The sequence below is a fragment of the Hippopotamus amphibius genome, chromosome 9 (assembly GCF_030028045.1).
Source record: "Hippopotamus amphibius kiboko isolate mHipAmp2 chromosome 9, mHipAmp2.hap2, whole genome shotgun sequence".
NCBI classification, from domain to species: Eukaryota; Metazoa; Chordata; class Mammalia; order Artiodactyla; family Hippopotamidae; genus Hippopotamus; species Hippopotamus amphibius.
Window position 1 is genome coordinate 142,381,841 of NC_080194.1, and position 19,806 is coordinate 142,401,646.

At 68.2% G+C, this 19,806-nt stretch overlaps 1 protein-coding gene across 3 annotated transcripts in view; it reads left to right on the top strand.

The window, feature by feature from the left end:
- The first annotated feature begins 382 nt into the window (after positions 1–382).
- The window catches only part of TTYH3 (tweety family member 3), a 51,362-nt gene continuing 31,938 nt past the window's right edge, over positions 383–19,806 (top strand). For all 3 annotated transcript variants that reach the window (XM_057749925.1, XM_057749926.1, XM_057749927.1), the window contains exons 1-10: positions 383–600; positions 15,024–15,193; positions 15,418–15,529; positions 15,634–15,854; positions 16,155–16,250; positions 16,410–16,482; positions 16,759–16,834; positions 17,903–17,958; positions 18,808–18,900; positions 19,507–19,599. In XM_057749925.1, coding sequence (XP_057605908.1) covers positions 478–600; positions 15,024–15,193; positions 15,418–15,529; positions 15,634–15,854; positions 16,155–16,250; positions 16,410–16,482; positions 16,759–16,834; positions 17,903–17,958; positions 18,808–18,900; positions 19,507–19,599 — 1,113 coding nt within the window. In that variant the 5' untranslated portion in view covers positions 383–477. The remainder of the gene's footprint in view (positions 601–15,023; positions 15,194–15,417; positions 15,530–15,633; positions 15,855–16,154; positions 16,251–16,409; positions 16,483–16,758; positions 16,835–17,902; positions 17,959–18,807; positions 18,901–19,506; positions 19,600–19,806) is intronic.

Below are 19,806 nucleotides of genomic sequence, written 5' to 3' on the forward strand. Positions count from 1 at the left end.
GGCCGAGACACCGTCGCGGGGACGGCGGGCGCTCCGCGCCTCCCCCGCCAGGCGCCCCTCGGCCGGGAGGCGGGGCAGGGGCCCGAGCGGGCGGAGCCTCGCGCGGCGTGCCCCTGGCGGCGCGGGGGCGGGGCAGGCGGGCCGCAGGCCAATGGCGGCGCGGGGGCGGGGCGCGGGAGCTGGCTGGGGGCGGGACCGGCGGGCCGCAGGCCAATGGCGGCGCGGGGGCCGGGCGGCGGGCGGCGGGCGGGGCGCGCGGAGGCGGCGGCGGCGGCGGCGGCCGCCGCGAACAAAGAGGCGGCGGGCGCGGGCGGCCGAGCGGAGCCGAGCGCAGCCGAGCCGGGCCGAGCCGGGCCGGGCCGGGCCGGGCCGGGCCCAGGAGCGCGCGGGCGATGCGGGCGGCCGGGCCGGGGCCGGCGGGCCCCTGATCGCCGCGCCGCAGGCCAGCCGGGGAGCCCCCGCGGGCGCCGGCCCGCCATGGCCGGGGTCAGCTACGCGGCGCCCTGGTGGGTGAGCCTCCTGCACCGGCTGCCCCGCTTCGACCTGCGCTGGGAGGCCGCCAGCAGCCAGTTCCGGCCCGAGGACGCCGACTACCAGCAGGTGACGCGGGCGCCCGGGGTCGGGGGTCCCACGCCGGGCCCCGGCCCCTCCCTGTGGGCCACGGCCCCCTTTCCCGGGGTCGCGGCCCCCTCTTTCTTCAAGGCCTGAGCCCTCCCCGAGGGTCCCGGCCCCCTGCTCGCTGAGGGTCTGAAGGCTCCCCACCCTCCACGGAGGGCTGTGGCCCACCCCGCCTCGGGGGTCGCCGCACCCGTTCTTCTGGAGAGTCTGCGCCTGGGTCACAGGTCTCCCCTGCTCCGGAGCCTAAGGAGCCCCCCGGCCCCGCGGAGGGTCCGCAGGCCTCCCGCAGATTCTAGCCTTCTCCTCGGGAGTCCCCGAGAGCCGCCTTTCTGGGAGGAGCCTCCTCCTGCCCTCCATGGAGACCCCTCTGCCAGCTGTCAGTGCCCGCTGAGGCCCGCGATCAGGGGCGGCCTGGGGCTGTTGCCAGGCAGATCCCCCCCACCCAGAGCACCCAGCGCTGTGTGAGACCGCGGCCGAGGCCTGGGAACACTGGGTGCAGCCGGGTGGGGATTCCTCGCCCCTCACCCCCAGCCGGGGAAGCCCACTCACGGCCGGGCTTCCGGTGGGTGAGTGGGCTGGGCAGAGGCCAGCCCTCCCCAGCTGGTGATGACCCCCTGGCGGGCGGCCACGCTGTGGGAGGTACACACAGTACCTGCCCAGAGACCCTGCCTGTGGCCCTGAGGGAGGGAGGCCTGGCCACAGGGATGCAAGATGGGCCTCAGTGTGGAAGGCTGGAGAGGGGCTGAGCCTGGGCAGAGCTGCGGGGTGGCACAGACCCTTTGAGTCCTCTGCCCAAGTAACCAGGCTCTACCCGTGCAGCCCTAGGTCTGGGGTCAGGGCGAGCCCCGGCGCCACCGCTGCCCCTGAGCCCCTGCTGTTTGAGTGCAGCACAGGGGACCAGGCTGTGGACACTTCCTTCCTGCCTGGGGATCCGGATTCCACAAGCCCAGTGACTGGGGTGCCTGGTCACCAGAACACCTCTGAGTTCCTCTTTGGTGACGAATGCGGAGCCCCGGGGTGGGGTGGGGATGGCTTTTCTTGCAAGATGGCCTGGGAGTCCAGTATCTGTGGACCAGGTCACCCCTCGCCAAGTCAGAGCTCTGTCCTCTCCCTCATCCAGAGGTGGAGAACCGGAAGCACCCCAGCTCTGCAGGGGAGCCCGCCGCCCCAGCCTCCGTGCCCACCTGGTGCCTGGCCCCCCAGCCCTGCTGATCTGATTCTAAGCAGATTAGAAAGGGGGCCAGGGATTGGCCCAGGCATGCCTGGGGACGGCAGGATTCTTATAAAACCGGACGCCCGTGTTGTAGAAGCCCAGCCCTGGGGGGCTGACCAGGGTGCGGGCAACCCACTCCTCTGTGCGCCCCAGGAACTTCCCTTGGGGTGGCTCTGCCACCCCTGTCCCCGGGGCTCGGCTTCCACAGAACAGGACGGTGCATCTTACTTTAGGAAGTTCTCTGCCACTTGTCAGTTCTGAAGCTCCAGGAGTGCCCGGGGTGTCTGTGACCCACACAGAGCTTTCTTGCTGGCCTGTGGGCTGCAACCTGCTCGTGTTGCCAACCACGGCTGGACCAGCTGCCCTCCCTCCTGCCCTGCGAGGCACCTGGGATGCAGTGGGAAGTGAGCGAGGGGCCGATGCCCGTGGAGGCGTCGGGGGTGGTGGCCAGGTCCCCTTGCACGCAGCCTGGCCTCCTGCAGGGCCCTTTGCTCCTAAGAAGGCCCTGGTTTCTGCCCCCCGCATCCTCTGAGAGGACCGCTCCTCCTCTGCCGTGGGAGGCTCTGACTCACCCTCTCTCCTGCCTCCTCTCTGTGGAGCAGAATTAGCCACTGAATAATTCACGGTGTGGAAACCAGCCTGTCTCCATCCCCTGCCACCTCCGCTGCTGGCTCAGTGCTCTGGAGCGCGCCGGCCCTGGGCGTCCTGCCCCGCCCTCCTGTGCTGGTGCTTTGGGGCACACGCTCAGCCTCTCTGAGCTTTCACTGCCTCATTCCTGAAATCTGGGCTGGTGTGCCTTCTTTGCAGAGCCGGTAGGGAGGTGAGGGCCCCGTGCTCCTGCTCTGTGTGGGGTGTGCAGCCCACGAGGCTCCCTTTCTGGGCGGGTGGGCGATGGTTTGGCGTGGGCCGCGGCCTAGGGCATCTTCCTGCGTCCCCTAGTGGAGCATTCCTAGCTGTGGGGGGATGGCTGCCCTTGTCCTGCTGGTGGGTGGTGGGCCCCATATCCTCCTGACTTGGGGCACCCCTCTTGGCCTGGGAGCCCATCTGTGTCTGGCGCCCACCTAGGCTGCAGGGGCCTGGCAGGCGCCTCCCCCCCCGATGCGGGCTGGGCCCAGCTGGGAAGGGGGCTTCTGCTTCCTAAGCTGTCCAGGGGAAGGTGGGGCCTGATGCAGGGGCAGGGAGTGGTGTAGCCTGCGGAGACCAGCCTTTGTCCTTTGCTGTTTGCTGCCTGCACCATCCACCTCTGGGAGCCCGGCGACAGCCACTGGAAACCCCGTGGGCCAGACCCTGTTTGGGGGTGCCGTTTGGGGCCATCACTAGCCCTTTCTCACACAAATCTGGACGATGAGGACAACTGTCTCCATCTCACGGATTAGCAAACTGAGGCTCAGAGAGGAGACTGGCTCAGAATCAGTGAGTGGGTGGTAGGACCAGAATCCTGCTTCAGGCCTCTTGCCCCTAGGAGCCAGAGTCAGCCTTGGGGGGCAGGGGCTTCCTAAGTCCCCCACCGCTGGCCCCCTGCAGGGGATGTGACTGAGGGATTAGGAGCTAATGGAGGCTGGCCCTACGCGGGGGGCTTGGCGCCTCTGCAAGACTGTGGATGGGAATTCGCGATCTGAAGGCTTGCGATTTCTCTGGGGACTGAGGGTCCGGGGCGCCTGGACTCCCGAGGCCTCCGTCCTGGAGAGGAGGCACTCCCTGGCCGCTGCGTCTGTCTCTGGGGGGCAGACTGCGGGAGGGTGCTGCGGTGGTTCTGCAGGGACCGATGGGATCTGCGGCCTGGCAGGTGCTGGAAGCGGGCAGGCGGCTTCTGGGGTCTGCTCTGTGCCGCCCCACCCCACCCCTGCCTGCCTGGCTGCCAGTCCCGCTCCCCTGGGGCTGGGCTGTTGCCAGCGTGCCAGGAGCTCCCCAAACCTGGGGCACTTGGGGGTGGGGAGCTCTTTTCACAGGGGAGGGGTTGCAGGCCCAGAGGAGAGAGGAGGCTCCCTGGTGGTTGCAGAGCCTGTGGCCTGATGTGGCCTGAGGCCAGTCTGTACTGCATGGTGAAGGTCAGGACTGTCATGGCTGCATGCAGTGGGGTGGGAGGGTGGGGGCAGGGGAGAGGGTCTTCTCTGCAGACTGGAGTCTGGGTGCCTGGCTGGGGGTGCCGGGCCTGGGCCCCAGCTCTGTCGCTTCCCACCTGTGTGACCTTGGGTGGGTCCACCCACCCCTCTGGGCTTCACTGCGGGGGGGAATCTGCCCCCTTAACTCCTACCAGCCCTTCCCAACTCCCCCCTCCCCAGCCTCCCACAGCCCAGGTGTCCTGAGGCAGAGGTCACACTTGCTGTCTGCCCTCAGTCCCTCTCATTCTTGCTTACTGTCTCTGCCAGTTCAGGGGAGGCCAGAAGCTGTGAGTTGGAGAACAGTATTGCCTGGTATGGTGGTGCTGTGATCAGGTCAGGACTGGGCCTACAGTCAGGGAAGGCTTCCTGTAGGAGGCGCTACCCTCAGCTGCCATGGAGGTTGTGAGCCAGGCTGTGAATGCCCAGAAGGTGAGGACTCTCCTGGAGCTTGGCGCTCCGCAGGCACACCAGCTCGCCTTCCACGTCAGCCCAGTGTGTGGGCCCCATTTCCCATTCAAGTCCTGAGTGCTCGGATGTTCCCGTTGAGACCCTAAAGATAAGGCTGAGGCAGCTGCGCAGAGACGTTGGGGGAGAGGGTTCTAGGCAGTGGGGACGGCACATGCAAAGGCCCTGAGGCAGAGAGAAGCCTAGGCCTCAGCTCACAATAAGGGGGTCCCTCTGGTCTGAACGTGCTGCCTCAGGGTTGGTGAGTGCTCTGTGCCCGGGGGTGTGTGAACCCAGCCTGGAGGGCCACTTAGGCAGGACCCATGGGGCCGGGAGTCTCCCAGCAGAGGCCACAGCACCTGGGTTTAATGCTGGGACTCAGGCAGGGTCAGCGAGTGCCTGTGGGTGAGGCTGGCTCTGTTGGCATCGTCTCCACAATCAGAAGGGAATACGCTGTGGTTAAAAACAGCATCTATCGCCTCTCTTCTAGTTTATGAAAGTAAGACACATTCCTGGAACATTTGGAAAATAGGAACGAGTGCGGAGACAAGAAGGAAGTCCCTCCAGCTGGAGTCTGTCCATGTGCTTACGCCCGGGGAGGGGTGCCATCTAAGACTAGACTTTGTCACTTGCTTTTAAACATCATGCCTTTTGGACCATATCCTTGGTCCTCGGTTCTCCGCCTCTGCCCAGCGTCCCGCGGCACCAGTCAGCCTCCTGAAGCTGCAGGTGACAGAAACGCACCAAATGTAGCAGAGCACACGGAGGGGCTGCGTGGGAGCTTCTGGAGCATCCCTGTGTGCACGGCAGCTGTGGGGGTGCAGGGCCCGCGCACTGGTGGGGGGCGGGGAAGCCCCTGCTGGGCGAAATCAGCTCTGGCTGTTTCTCTCTTGGCTGGTGTTCCAGTGCCAGGGAGGACCCAACCGTCCTGTGCCCCTGTGGCTGGGAGGTGAGGCTGCTGGCTGCCTCTGCCACCAGGTCTACACCCGCCGAGGAGTAGGCACTGGGGCCAAACTCTGGCCTGCGTTGGTGTGGGCTGTGCACCACCAGGGCCTCTCGGGGGCTCCTGGTCTTCTCGGGGCTGAGGATGCGGTGGCGGCTGTGCCCCGCGCTGTCCTGCTGTGCCTGGGGGACGTGGAGGGAGGGAGCGAGCTGTGTGGCTCTGACCAGCAGCCCTCGGTCAGGCTCTGGCCGGGGTTCTCTGTGGCTCTGACCCCCACGCTGCAGCTGCTGTCCCGAAGAGGCTCATGCTGTTTGTTTTGTGAGTGTTTTCCTGGGCAGCCCTGCAGCAACCCTGCAGAAGCGAAACCGAGGCGCCTAGCCAGCCGGCGTCAGCGGGCCCAGAGGCAGATAGGCTCCAGCTCCGGCCCAGCGCTGCCTCCCCTGCGGCCACAGCCCCTGTGGTTGGTGCGGTTTCCGAGTCGGGTCCCCCCAGCTGGTGGCAGTCCAGGAAGGCTCAGAGGGTGCTGGGGCCAGACCCCCACGGGCCAAGGCCGCTCTGCCGAGTCCTTGCCTGGAGAAGAGGAACTGAATCTGCAGCGCCGGGACTAGATCACAGAGAACGGGACGTACCCCACATGGCCCCTGAGGAATGGGGGCACGTGACAGAGGGCGGGTGTGGGTGTAGCAGGACCCCAGGAGCCCTTGGCTGTGCCCGTGCTGCCTCCTGGGGTCTGCAGGGAGCCCGTCCTGGGCCCTGGGCTGGGCTGGGACACACACGTGGCCCTCAGGGGGCTCTCAGGGGCTTCCCGGGGTCTTGGGGGGGGGTGAGGACCCAGACCCGCAGTCGGGCTGCGGCAGCTCCGCGGGGCAGGGCCCTGGTGCCCCGAGCCGGGAGCCGTGCGCCGCCAGAGGTGGGGGCACTTTCCAGAGGACACCCCTGAGCTAAGGTCCCCCTCCTGCCCTGGAGTCCCTGCTGCAGATGGGATGCAGATGCCCCCGGAGTTGGGTCTGCGGCTGCCTGGCAGGACTCCCGCGGGGCCCACGCACCGCTGACATCTGCTGAGGCCGTGGGTCGCCCTCGTGCCGTGGACGGGGCTGCGGTGGGCCTGCAGGCCTCCAGCCCAGTGTCGGGGCAGGACGGGGCAGGCGCCTGGTGTGAGGTGTGCCCTCAGGGAGCCGGGCCGGGTGAGGCTTGAGCGACTGCCCGGACGGGGCCTGATGGAGCTGAGGGCTGCTGGGGTCTGCAGATGGGCTCGGCGGGCTGTGGCAGGGGGCTGTGCTGGGCCCTTCGCAAGCCTCCCTTCACATCACCGCCCGCTCAAGGCCTGGGCTCTTCATGTGCCGGGTGGGCTCGTGCCCACACAGCCCGCAGCCCCCGCTTGGTGTGCCCCTGCCCCTCCGGGGAGGTGGCTGACTGAGGCCTGCGTGCCCTGGGTGGGCGGGTGGGCTCTGAGGGTGTGTGTGCCGAGGGGGCTTGGTTTTGTCCGCAGCACCCGCTGTGGCCAGGCCTCTCCTCTGTTGACGGAGGGTGTGGAGTGAGGCCGGGCTGCCCCGGGCCTGAGCGACCCTGTCCTTCTGCCTCTGAGCAGATTGCCAGGCGCGGAGCTGCCCTGCCCGGCTCCCGGCTCTGGCCCCGTGCCCCTGGGCTGGGTTCCTGACCATGGCGAGGGGCACTCCGGCAGGGGGACCCGGAGTCTGAGGTGGGCTGTGCCCCCAGGTGGGGTGGAGGCGAGCCCTGGGCCTGGGCTCCGGGCTGGCCTGCTGATGTGACGCCTGTCTGGTCGCTCTGAGACCTGTCGCCTGTGCCCCCCGGGGTGGCTGGTGGAGAGGCGCTTGCAGACAGGCTGGTAAAGAGCAGAGGAGTGTTCTGGGTGTCATGCTGGGGGATGTGTTAGGGCACCAGGACCGAAATAGACATGCTCGCGGCTTCGAGGGCCGCGCCGGCGCTGTGTTCTTTGGTGTCTGTTTCCTCCGTGAGCCGGCGGGGTGTGGGCGGTGGGAGAGCGGGGCCTCGGTGTCCTTGCACGTGGCCCAGAGGCCTGGAGGGCAGCAGGGCCTGCTGGGCCTGGGGGGTACCGACCGGAGCGTCTCTCCAGCCCGAGTCCTGCCTGGCTGGGCCTCTGTCCCAGTGATTCCTGGGTGGGGCAGCATGGTGCGTGCCCCTGAGGATGGGAGGTGCCGCCGGCACGTGTCTGTGTGCAGCCTGGCGGCCTGGACCTAGGACCTCGGGGTGGGGGCGCTTGGACAGAAAGCTGGGCCCTCCTGGGCTCCCCTCCTGGGCTCCTGCATGCTGGCCGCTGGCTGTGCTTTCTCCACGCACGGCCACGAGCTCACCACCATGGAATGCATGAAACCCAAGCCTGGCTCGGTGGAAAATCTGTTTTTAATCTGGCCAGCATCTGGGAGCCACAGCCAAGTGTGCTGGGGGTGGGGGAGCTGCGGGCCGCGCAGCCAGCTCAGCCGCACGGCCCCGGCCCTCGGCCCCCGCCCAGCCTGGCCCAGGAGGCCTGTGCTGGCTCACACCCTGCCCCTGTCACTGAAGGAGGGGTGCCACCTCTGCCTCGGGTAGTCTGGGGACCCGCAAAGCCGTGTGTGCCGCTAGGCTGCAGCGGGGCTGAGGCGGAAGGCCAGCCCTGGGGGGTGGGCAGCGCCACGTGGGGTGCATCCCTCCCAGCAGGAGACCCCAGACACAGCAGCTACGGCGGCAGCTCAGCCTGGCGCCCCCTCCCCTTTCCTCTCCCGGGCCCGGGGCTCCGGCCCACACATCTGTGGGTTCCTAGATGGGACCCTGCCAGCCTCCTAGATGCCCCCACCTGGTCTTTCCCTCCGGAGAAGGGCCTTGGGCAGTTCCGGGGCTGGGGTGGACAACCCCCAGAGGCACTGGCGGGGCCCCTGGGCCCCCCCCCCCCACTCCGCCCGTGTGCCCCAGCCCTATCACCCGAGCCCCCGCCGTGCTGTCTGGGGCTGCATCCCAGGCCTGAGCCTGGCCTGGTCGCAGCTGCTGGGCCCCCAGGACGCGGGTCTGCAGCCTGGACCGATGCCCACCATCCCTCTCCGGGAGTGCTCACCCCACACTTCACAGTGCCCTGCTGGCACCCACTAACCCCGCCATGGCAGTTTAGGGGCACCCCTGAAGCTTCTGCACCCCTCCCCCCGATCTGCCTGGCTCCCACAGCCTCTGCGCGTCCAGGCCTGCACGGCTAGGGTCTCGGGAGGCAGATGTGACCAGCATGGGGACGCAGGAGTGCGGGGTGGTCAGGTCCTGCATCCCTGGTGGAATTTGGACTTGCCTTCTCTTTGGAGGAGAGGCAGCACCTGGCCAAGCCACCTCCCCAGGAGAGTTGGCAGAGGGAGGGGCAGGGCCTGAGCATGAGGGACAGGCCTGCTGGCTGCGGCTTTGTCCAGGGGCTCCCGCCCTGGCAGGCGCACCGGCCTCACCAGTCCCTCTCTTGCCGCCGGCAGCGGTGGGACCTCCGGCTGCAGTCATGCCCCCGAGCTGGGATCCCGGCTTCACCCGACTAGCCCTGTGACCTGCAGGAAGTCCCCGGCCCCCCGGGGAGCGGACCCGAGTCACCCCTGGACGGCTGGTCCCGCCTTTCCTGCTGGCGCCGGCGCCTGGGTGCACGTGACTTCCCACTAGCGGGCTGGCCGGGGAGGCTTCCACGGCTCGGCACGGTGGCGGGGAGGCACCTCTGGGGCTGAGGTTGGGGCGGCCCCAGGCCCACGCTTCCCGTCAGATCCCCTGTGAGGCTCTCCCTGCGGGGCAGGGTCTCCCCAGCCTGGCCGCGGGCTGTGCCAGCTGCAGCAGGGCTGAGAGGACAGGCCAGCTCTCAGGGTCAGTTGCGCGTGTTCAGCAGGCAGCGTGTCCGTGGTTCCGGCACGCTCACCTCCTGTGGCCTGCTCTCCCGCAGGCTGCCACCCCACATGCCTGCAGGACGCCTGGCTGCGGCTGCCTGCGTGGGTGGCACGTGGAGGTGCTACCCCAGGGTCCCACGTGGCGCTGGTGGCCTGGGGCCTCTCCGTGCAGCCTGAGCCGCCGCCGTGCGATGCGCGCGGCTGGGCGCTGAGAGCCCACGTCCGGGCTGTGGGGAAGGAGAGCAGCAGGTCGTGGAAGGGACGGGCCTGCAGCCTCTCGCTGTCTCACGCGTGGCCTTCCGTCCACAGTGGAGCTGAGCCTCCGCCACACAGGCTTTTATTAGGAAGGTTTGGTGGTGCACCGTGGCCTCCGCGTACAGGGCTGGCCTGGGACCCGCTTGCAGCCTGACTGCCAGCACGTCAGGCTGAGCTGGGGACCACGCACCTGCACAGAGAGCCGGCCGAGGCTCGCACAGAGACCCCGCGGCCCTGGGGTCCCTGGGAGGGCCTGCTGGAGGCCAGGGACGTGGGCCTGGGCCAGAACTGGGGCAGCGAGTGCAGCTTCAGGCCCTGAGCTCTGGCTCACCAGGTGTTTCCAGGGCGCGTGGGGGTTTTGGGGGCCTGGGAGGAGCATGTGGCACAGGGCCGGGCAGGGGCCCCCCCGGGGGGTACACGCTGCAGGGCCTCGGGAAGGGTGGGGTGGCCCGGGGCTGAGAAACCGCAGCCAGAGGGCCGGGAGGGGTGGGTGGACAGAGCCCCCAGCCCGGCGCACATGTGTCCACGCCGCACCCTCACAGCAGGGTGCTGGAGGGGCGCTCAGGTGGCGGGTGACCAGTGTTGCGGCCCGCGGTTGGGGTACGGGCCCCAGCGTCTGGCCTCGCCTGACCGAGTGCTGACATCACTTCCATCACAGACGGAAAATTCCATTTGGTTGGAGCCCAGATGCTGATCAAACATTTCCCATTCAGAGTGGACGCCAGGGTGTTGAAAGGGGAGGCGGGGCCGCCACGGGGATGCCAGCGGAAGGCTGTTCTCTGGGAGTCTGGCCTTGGGGATGAGGGCAGAGGTCCTGCTGGGCCTCCAGGCGGGAGGAAGCAGCTGTCCGATGCCGGGTGCCCCAGGCCTGGCGCCTGCCCCCACGTGGGCCCTGCGTGTCTGCAGCCGTGGCCTGGGACCTGTGTCCACCAGGAGGAGCGTGCTGTCGGCTCTCTGTGGGGCTGAGTGAGGCTGGCCAGTATCGGTCCTGTGGCCTGCCCTTGGGGCTGTGCCGGGGCCCCACTAGCAGCCCAGTGGGGTCGCGGTTTAAGGTTGGCCCCGCCTGGGAGGAAACTGTCCTGCCAGAGAGTAAGCTGCCCCAGCCCGTCAGAGCAGGGGGCCCGTGTTTCTGAGTGTCCACTGTGGGCCGGGCCTCAGGGCCAGAGGGGGCACTGCCCCAGGTAAATTGATGAACTTGGCGGGGCCTCTGCCGCGCCCGCTGGGGTGAGTGTGGCAGGAGACCTGGCGCGCGAATGCCGGAGGTAGGGCCCTGTGTGCACAGGCAGGAAGGGCCTTCTGGCGGGGGGGGGGGTAGGCAGGACAGGAGGGGAGGGGGCAGAACCCCAGCTGCCCAGACGCCTGGCTTCCTGGGTATTGGGCTGAGGGGGTGACGTTGGCACCTGGGTCTCCACTTTCCCAGCTTCCAGCGAAGCCTCTGGAAGTCACTCTCCTGCGCTCAGGTACCCCTCTCTGAGTCCCGGGCTGTGCTCTCACCCTCAGGGCCTGGACCAGGGGCTTCGGGGGCGCTGGGCCTGCCCGGGACGAGGCAGGGGTGGGGCGGGAGGCTCCCCTCCCCCAGGGCCGTGGCTTTGAAGGCCCGCAGGCAGGTGGTGTGCCTGCGGGTGAGGCTGTCCCGGGCTGGCGGGCGCCTCCGCGGCTCGCGTCTCCGGCAGCGTCCGGTGCCCAGGCGCGTGGGACCCTCCCCAGCTGCCCCCACGACCACAGAGCCCCTGCCCCGGGCCGCTGTCAGTGCTCCTGCTGAGAGCTCAGGGGCAGCAGCTGCGTGCGCGCGTGTGCGCGTGAGCCTGTGCCCGTGTGCACGCGCGGGGGTGAACATGCGGGTGCGGGCGTGAGTGCACATGCTCACCGGTCCCTGAGCAGCCGGGACGCCGGCTCGTGTCCCCTCCCAGCAGGCCGTGCGGCCATCGCAGGTATCAGCTCATCTCGTCCTCACAGCAGCCCTGCCCGGCGGGGGCGTGGCCCCACTGTCCCTGTTCTATACATGGGGAAACTGAGGCACAGGGCCACTGACTCACGGTCACATCCCGGAAGCAGGCACAGCAGCATCTGAGCCCCCGCACTCTGGGTCCCCCGTGCCCTGCTGGCCCTCTGGGCTGGGCAGGAGCCCCTCCCCCACACCTGTCCAGCAGCAGGCGGTTCTCCACCTCCTGGTGGCGACACCCGGTGTGTCCTTCCGCTCTCCCTCTGCTCCCAGGGGACCGGGCACCAGCAGGGACTGTAGCATCACTGTAAACCAAGACGGGCTAAACGTGGCCTTCGTGGCTGCCAGGGCCCTTCTCCCATGTGAGAGCCGGGAGGGGCTGGGGAGCGTCACATCCCCAGAAGAGGAAGCAGGGCCTGCGGGAGACACATCGGCTCTCACGTGGCAGAGCTGGGAGCAGGCCAGGGGCCTCCCACGCCTGGCTGAAAAGAGCTACTAACAGGTTTCTGGGTTTGTGTTTTAATTATAAAGGTAGTACGGTTCGTGGTTTTAAAAAAAAAAAAATCAAGGAAGGAAAAAAGAAAGAAAACCACCAACAAAAAACAAACCAAATCAAAGCTGTAGGAGAGCCAAGGGGACCTCCCGGGTACCCAGGCCTGGCGCCGTGCCTTCTGGGCACTGTCGTCTGTGGTGACCTCTGCCCAGGCTGCGCTCTCTCCCCTGACCTGCTGGGTGAGGACGTGCCCTGCAGACTTGCCCGGCTGCTGCTCCCACCTGTTCGCTTTTTCTGTTGTTCATGGCCTGGCTCTCGTCCAGCGGTCCTCAGCCCCTGCTTCCTCCACCCGCCTGGCAGCCCGAGGATGGGAGCTGTGTCTGTTGGGTGCCCGACAGGCCCTGGCACCTAACACATTTCTCAAACGAGGGGTGAGCCCAGCTATGCCCTCACCCGAGGTGCTAGGATCCTGCTTGGCCCGTGGTGCTTACCTTGCCTTAGTTTTCTCATCTGGCAAACGGGAGTGGGTGGTCCTGGTGCCACCTGGGCTGTGGTCTAGGTCCATGAGCTCTTGGATGAGTCCTGAGGACAGCATGAGCACCGGCCTTGCTCGCTGCCAGGCTGGGTAGGCTCAGGGCCCCAGCGTGGGTGTCCCCTTTCCTGTACCCCGATCCCTACTTCCTCACCCCAGGAGAGATTTCCTTGAGAAAATGTGTGTAGATGCACTTATTGAAGCATCGGCTCCAAGCAAGCTGTGTTCTGGATGTAGGAGTCGGGGAGAGAGATCAGGCAGGAGAGGAGGTGGCATGAGGTGGGTGGGGTGGGTGTGCTGTCCTGAGGACTGTTGGAGACCAGAGGGCAGCCTCCAGCTGGGGGAGGAGGGGGCGGTGGTCGCTGCCAGCACGGGGCCGAGCTGGGGCTGGTCGACAGGGCCACAGAGCCTTGGGAGCCGGCGCGAGCAGGGCGGCGAACCATGGGCTCGTTGCCGGTGGAGACGTTTAGGGTGTGGTGCAGTCTGACCAAGGATTTCGGGGAGGAGCCTGCCGGCACGGGAGGCAGTGGCCTGTGTGCCCTCTGCCTCTGACCCGTGAGGAAGGGACCTGCAGGGCCCGCAGCTCCTGTGCTCGGTGTCCAGTTTGTGCGTGTGCGGGCAGAACCCACGAGACGGTGCTGTTGCACGCACCCTAGTGTTTGTTGTGGGCAGTGCTGGGTGGGGTGGGGCTTGTGGTCCTCCGAGTCCCTTAAGGTGAGCACCCTCCCCATGACTGGCGCCTGTGCGTCTGGCAGGCCCTTGATTTCCACCAGAGACTCCCTGCGTGACCTGGGGCACACACACGCCCCCCCCGCCCTGGAGTCCCCTCTGTGACGCGAGCGCCCTGGGACCTTGGGGAGGCGGCTCTGGAGCCAGCACTCCGGGCCTGCTCCCTTCCCCCACCCAGCTGCTACGCCTGGCGGCCAGGTCCCGTCAGGCCCTCCTGCCCATGCTGCAGCCTCGTGCTGGTGCCCTGGCCTTCCTCAGGAGGGTGCCCCCACCCTGGGCCTCATGCAGGAGGGCAGAGCCCAGCCTCCAAACAGCACATCAGCCCCCCAGGGCACCTGTGTGGCTTTGTGCCATGGCTGGGGGTGCAGGCCCTGGTCAGTGCCTCGCTGGTCAGGTGGAAGGTGGGAGAGCCCTGCCTCCCGTGTAGGGGTCAGCTAGGGATGGGGGTCCAGGCAGGCTGGCTCCTGGGAGGGCAGGGAGTGCCATCCTCCATCTGCTGCCTGGCAGCCGTCTCCTGGGAGACAGCCGCTGGGCGCCAGGGCTGAGATCCAGCAGTCCCAGTGCCTCTGTGGCTGAGCCTGTGGTCCCAAGGGGGCCCCACAGGGGGCAGGTGGGCCTGGGGCGTTCCACCCCCACCCTAGTGACTCCCCAGGCTCATGGCCACACTGCTGAATGTTAAGATGTGAGGAGGGTTGTTTCCAGGTCCCCCTGAGGTCTGCTTGTGTCTGCAGCAGTGCCGGCAAGGGCAGCTGAGGGGTGTCTGTGGGCGCACCACCATGGGGGGGGCACCTCTGTGTGGTACTTACGTGGTCCCCCCACGAGACGCACATGGTCAGGGCCAGCCTGCTGCCCTGCAGTCCTTCGTCAGCTACCACTGTCAACCCCACAAAGGACATGTGGGCAGAAAGGCTGCCATGTGGGCACGTGGGTCCTTACTCCTTACCTTCTCTGAAGCCAGGTTTTTAATCAGTGAGATGGGGGTGAAGCCCTGGGCCAGGCAGACTGGGGAGTATGGTGCCTGGGGAGGCGGGGCTGGTGTCTGTTGCTCTCCCCGCCCGAGGCCCCAGCCCAGGGCTGAGCCTACAGCGGGTTTCCCTGCTGGATCAAGTCCACGGCTTTCCAAGGGGGACGCTGGCCTCAGTGACAGGAGGGTTCTGGGGGGCACTTCCTCCTCCCCCGGTGCCTCCTGGGACGGTTGGAGAGCTCTGGGCCCTTCAGGCTGCCCGAGGCTCCAGCTCACGGAGGCGGTCAGGTGCAGGGCAGTCTCAGCACCGAGGCTGAGGACGGGGTCGTGATGCTCACAGCCCCTGCCCACAGGGCCCTGCAGCGGGTGTGGGTGGCCTTCGCTGGGACTCTGCCTGCCTTTTCAGGGGAGGCAGCAGCATCCCCTGTTTACAAAAGAGAAAACCGAGTTTCAGGGAGAGCAAGGGCCTTCCTTGGCCACGTGGCCAGTTAGCAACTGTGCTGGCCTTGCCCAGACCGCCCCGCCCCGCCGCGCAGCACTTCCTCACAGTGCCTGGTCCCGGACCCCTGTTCAGAGATATGTGCCTTGGGCTCCGGGGCCCAGGAGGTGGTGGGCTCCCGTGGGGAACACACAAGGCCCGGGTGGGGTTAGGAGAGGGGATCCCACGGTCTTGCCCACGTGGCCCCTCCAAGCAGGGCTTGGATAGACACTAGCAGGTCCTAGTGTCTGGGAAGGACGGGGGTCCCAGGTCCGGGTGGCCACAGGCACATCACTCAGGTGTGCGGAGCCTCCGTCCCCGGGCCCGGGGGAGGGCTCAGTGGGAGTGCGCGCCGTCCCTTGGGCCGGGGCGCAGCGGGGATTCGCCGGTACTGTGTTGGGCGCAGCGCCAGGGCGGGGGTCCGCGCCTCCAGCACCGCTTCCTAACCGCCCTCAGGCTCTGCTGCTGCTGGGGGCCGCCGCGCTGGCCTGCCTCGCCCTGGACCTCCTCTTTCTGCTCTTCTATTCCTTCTGGCTGTGCTGCCGGCGGCGCAAGAGCGAGGAGCACCTGGACGCCGACTGCTGCTGCACCGCCTGGTGCGTCATCATCGCCACCCTGGTCTGCAGGTGAGCGCGGCGGGCGGGGCGGGGCGGGGCGGGGCCAGGCTGGAGGGGCGGGGCAGGGCCGGGCGAGACGGAGGGGCGGGGCAGGGCCAGGCTGGAGGGGCCGGGCCGGGCTGGGGGGCGGGGCCGGGCGGGACCGAGGGGTGGCTGGGTGGGGGGGGCGGGGCAGGCCGGGTCCCCTCGGGGGCCCCCAGGCCTGCGCCCACATGCGGCCCCGCCCTGTCCAGCGCCGGCATCGCCGTGGGGTTCTATGGCAACGGGGAGACCAGTGACGGCATCCATCGGGCCACCTACTCGCTCCGCCACGCCAACCGCACGGTGGCGGGGGTCCAGGACCGCGTGAGTGGCCGCGTGGGAGGGGCCTCCCCGCGTGCGCGCCCGTGTGCCCGAGCGTGTGGGCGTGGGTCCGGGTCCCGGCTGACACCACGCCCGACCTGGCGCAGGTGTGGGACACGGCCGCCGCCCTGAACCGCACGGCGGAGCCCAGCCTGCGGAGCCTGGAGCGGCAGCTGGCCGCTCGGCCGGAGCCCCTGCGGGCGGTGCAGCGGCTGCAGGCTCTGCTGCAGACGCTGCTGGGCTACACGGCGGCCATCCCGTTCTGGAGGAGCCCAGCCGTGTCGCTGGAGGCGCTGGCCGAGCAGGTGGACCTCTATGACTGGTACAGGTGCGGCCCTTTCCCGCCCCCGTGGACCCGTGGGCTCCTGGCTCCCAGTGCTGAGGTCTCGTGGGGGAGGGGCTGGTGCGGTGGTGGTCGCTGTGGCGGGGGTCCTCAGGGGCACGCCTGTCACGGGAACAGAGGCCAGGCTCCGCGTCCCAGGACGGCCTGTGGGTGCCCCCCTGGGCCCGGGGCTGTTTCCTGGCGCTGTCCCACGCGGGGTGCAGACGCCGGGCCCACCGCAGCACCCCCTTCTCCTGCGCTGGAGGTGGGCCCCGTGCCCGGCCCATGCGCACGCTGTGCCCGCAGGTGGCTGGGCTACTTGGGCCTCCTGCTGCTCGATGTGGCCGTCTGCCTCCTGGTGCTGGTCGGCCTCATCCGAAGCTCCAAGGGGATCCTGGTCGGGTGAGTCTGTGGCCCTCGGGGGAGGGGGCGGGGCACCTGCCACGCCACGGGGTCCCCTAAGGTGGCCCTGTCCCACCCTCCCATCTGCGGGTCAGCCTGGCGTGGGGCGTGGCCCTCACCCCGGCCTGGAGCGTGCTCACTGACCCTCTTTTCCCCAAGGGTCTGCCTGCTGGGGGTCCTGGCCCTGATCGTCAGCTGGGGCGCGCTGGGCTTGGAGCTGGCCGTGTCTGTGGTAGGTGGTGGAGAGCACAGGTGGTCCCCGTCCGCTGGCCGAGCACGGGCAGGGGTGGGGGACGCCACACTCCCCTCCCCTCTTTCGTGGGACACCGAGGTCCTGAGAGCACTGGGGACCTGTCACGGGCACGCAGTGTCCGTCCCCACCTCCCACAGATGCACACCGCCTTCCAGGGCCGCGCGCAGACGCGGGGGGTGCCAGGCACCACCCCTGAGAGCTGAGAGGTTGGGGGGCTCCAGCTCAGCCCATCTTCCTTGCCCGCTCCCACCCCAGGGCTCCAGCGACTTCTGTGTGGACCCCGACACCTACGTGACCCGGATGGTGGAGGAGCACTCCGTGCTGAGTGGGGGTGAGTCTGGGTCGGGTCCCGGCAGCCCGTGCCGCACGTGCGGGCAGTCCCTACCTGGCCTGCGCGCCCTGTGCTGCCAGCCCCTTCCAGCAGGTGCGAGCCCGGCGGCGGCTGCCTGCGGGCCACAGGCCATCTGGGTCAGGCCGCGTGCTGGCCCCGTCGACAGGTGGCCGAAGTCAAGTGTGGGGCTTGCGTTCTCACGTTTTCCAACATGAGCTCCGTAGGCACCCAGACCTCGGGGGCCAAGGACGGTTCTGTGCGGGGAGGCTGCCCTGGGCTGTGGCGGGCCCTGCTCCCGAGCTCTTGCTCCTGGTCCGCGTCCTGCGCTGGACCCCAGAGAGCCCCAAGAAGGGGCCAGAGAGCCCAGGGCGGGGTGGGGGCAGGGGTTAGGCAGCTGGGGTCCAAGGCTTCTTCCTCAGCCCTGGCTGGACGTGGCTCTCCTGGGTTTTCAAAATCGGAATTGTGAGTGAATCCCCATCTCTGAACTTCGGACACTGAGTCAGCGCCTGTTTTAATGGGGGAGAGCAGGCCGCCTGCACTCCCTGGCTCTGTGCCGCCTCTTCGGGGTGACATTCCGGCCTGAGAACTGTTCTGCCCGACTGGCCCCTGAGCAGATGACTCCTCGCCCACCCAGGGCCCTGTCTGCCGCTGCACGGGGAGCGGGGCCGGGAGGCGGCACGTCTCGGGCACGGCTAGAGCAGAAGGGTCTGGGCCCTGGCCCTAGGCTCCCTGGAGGCCACGTCCCCCCCACACGTGCAGGCTTGCAGACATGGACACATGCACACGTGTACACGCACACACCTGCAGACGCGCCCGTAGACACGTGTGTGTACAGACGTCCCTGTGCTCACAGGTACACGTGCACCCAGGCATGCAGCACAGGCACGCAGCACAGGCACACACACGCAGGTAGGTGCACACGCAGAAAAATACACGCAGGCAAGCACACGCACACGCAGCGTACGTGCAGCTGTGGAGACACGTGTGTCCACAGACGTGGGTGTCGATGTGCGTCCTGCGCAGACGCGGCGGCCGAAGTGGCTCAGCCACCCTGGCCTCTCTCCGCAGACATCCTGCAGTACTACCTGGCCTGCGCGCCCTCTGCCGCCAACCCCTTCCAGCAGGTGAGAGCCCGGCGGCCCCCGCCCCGCCCCTGCCCCACCCCTGCCTCTGCAGAGCATCTGCTCCCTCGGCCCTGGGAAGGGTCTTGCGACATGCCCCTGAAAGAGGCCAACCAGGCCCTGGCCCCTGCCCACAGCCGCCCACAGACCAAGAGGCCCTTCTCACACCTCATCAGGCCCCGGGGGCCCCAGGAGCCGTCGGGAGGCAGTTGGGCAAATGCTGTGTTGACGTTACTCGCTGCCCCTGGGGTCACCACCCTGACGCCCTCAGCACATGCCTTTTGAGGTGGCCTGCTTCATGCCCCCAAATCCCTGGAACTGCCGTCCTTTCTCGGGCTGCCCCAGCCATCCCCGCAGAGCAGAGCCCGGTGGCGGGTGTGGGCGGAGCCCAGGGATGCCCCTGGGCGGTGGGGGTGGGGGGGTCCTGTGCCCGCTCTGCGGAATATCTGTCTAGACATCTGGCATCACGGCGGGAGTGGACGGGAGACTGTGTAGCCCACTGCCTGCCATTCCACATAACTGTGTGGCCTCTGGGGTCCCCTGGACTGTTGATCTGCTTTAAAGACGCCGTCCTTTCCGTGATCTGTCTTGTTCCTGGGGTGTGTGGTCGTCCTGGGGCGCCAAGGAAAGGTGTCCCGCAGGGGCACAAGCAGACTGCCGGGCACCCCCTCTGGCCCTGGCACAGCCATCCCGCCCTGGGAGCGCGTGGCCTCACAGGCTGGACACCCCTTGGGCGGGCAGACGCTGGGGGCCCTGGAGCTCGCCTGCCCCACGTGTGGGTGGGGGCCTCAGGGAGGGAGAGACGGGCTGCCCCCGCCCTCGCTGGAGTCAGCCGGCCTCTCTGTGGAGCAGAAGCTGTCGGGCAGCCACAAGGCGCTGGTGGAGATGCAGGACGCGGTGGCTGAGCTTCTGAGGACCGTCCCGCGGGAGTACCCGGCCACCAAGGTGAGGGGGCGTGGGGGGATTGTGGAGCCCTCAGCGCCCCTCTTCTTGTGCTGGAAGGGAGGCGCAGTGCAGACGCTGCCCAGGCTGCTCCCGGGCCCTGCTGGGGGTCTGGCCCTCTCTGCCCTGCCTTCCACCCTTCCCTTCCTGTCCTTGAGGATTTGGGGTGGGTTTTACAAGGCAGACGCGCGCGCGCGCACACATCGTAGGACCAAGCTGACTTGGCATAGAGTATCTCGGACAGCGTTTTGTCCCTTAAGATATCGTGAACATTTGCTTTGTCTTAAGCTGTTCCTTAAAATGTGATTTTTAAAAGAACCAGGCTGGTGTCAGGAGACACACGCGTGTGTGCTGTCTCTCCCGTTGAATGAAGTCCCTGCAGTGGTGGTCACGTTGGACAGGCGCTGCGGGTCCTACTCTCCTCACGTCTTCACAGCCCCCTGAGACCAGGGCACAGACGTCCGGGCCCCCCTTTCTCTAAGCGCAGGGTCCTCACCTGCACCGAGGCTGAGGGGGTCTCGGCAGCGGGCCGTGGGGTGGAGGGAGGCCTGTGGCTGCCTCAGGACCCTTTGCTGAGCGATGCTGACCTGGCGCGGTGCACACCCGCAGGACCCCCTGCTCCGTGTCCAGGAGGTGCTGAATGGCACGGAGGTGAACCTGCAGCACCTCACCGCCCTGGTGGACTGCCGCAGCCTGCACCTGGTGAGGGCCGCCTCCTGGAGCCCGCGTGGGGCTGGGCGGACGTGGGGAGCCAGGGGTGGGCAGCCGGGGGAGGGGTGGGGGAGGGGCAGATCACTGGGTCTCTGCCCAGCCCAGAGTCGGGGGCGGGGGGGGGTCCAGGCTGCCGGGGCACGCTCTGTCTCACCCTGTGCTTCCCTGGGGGTCTCTGTGTCCCCCTCCCCGCCCGGC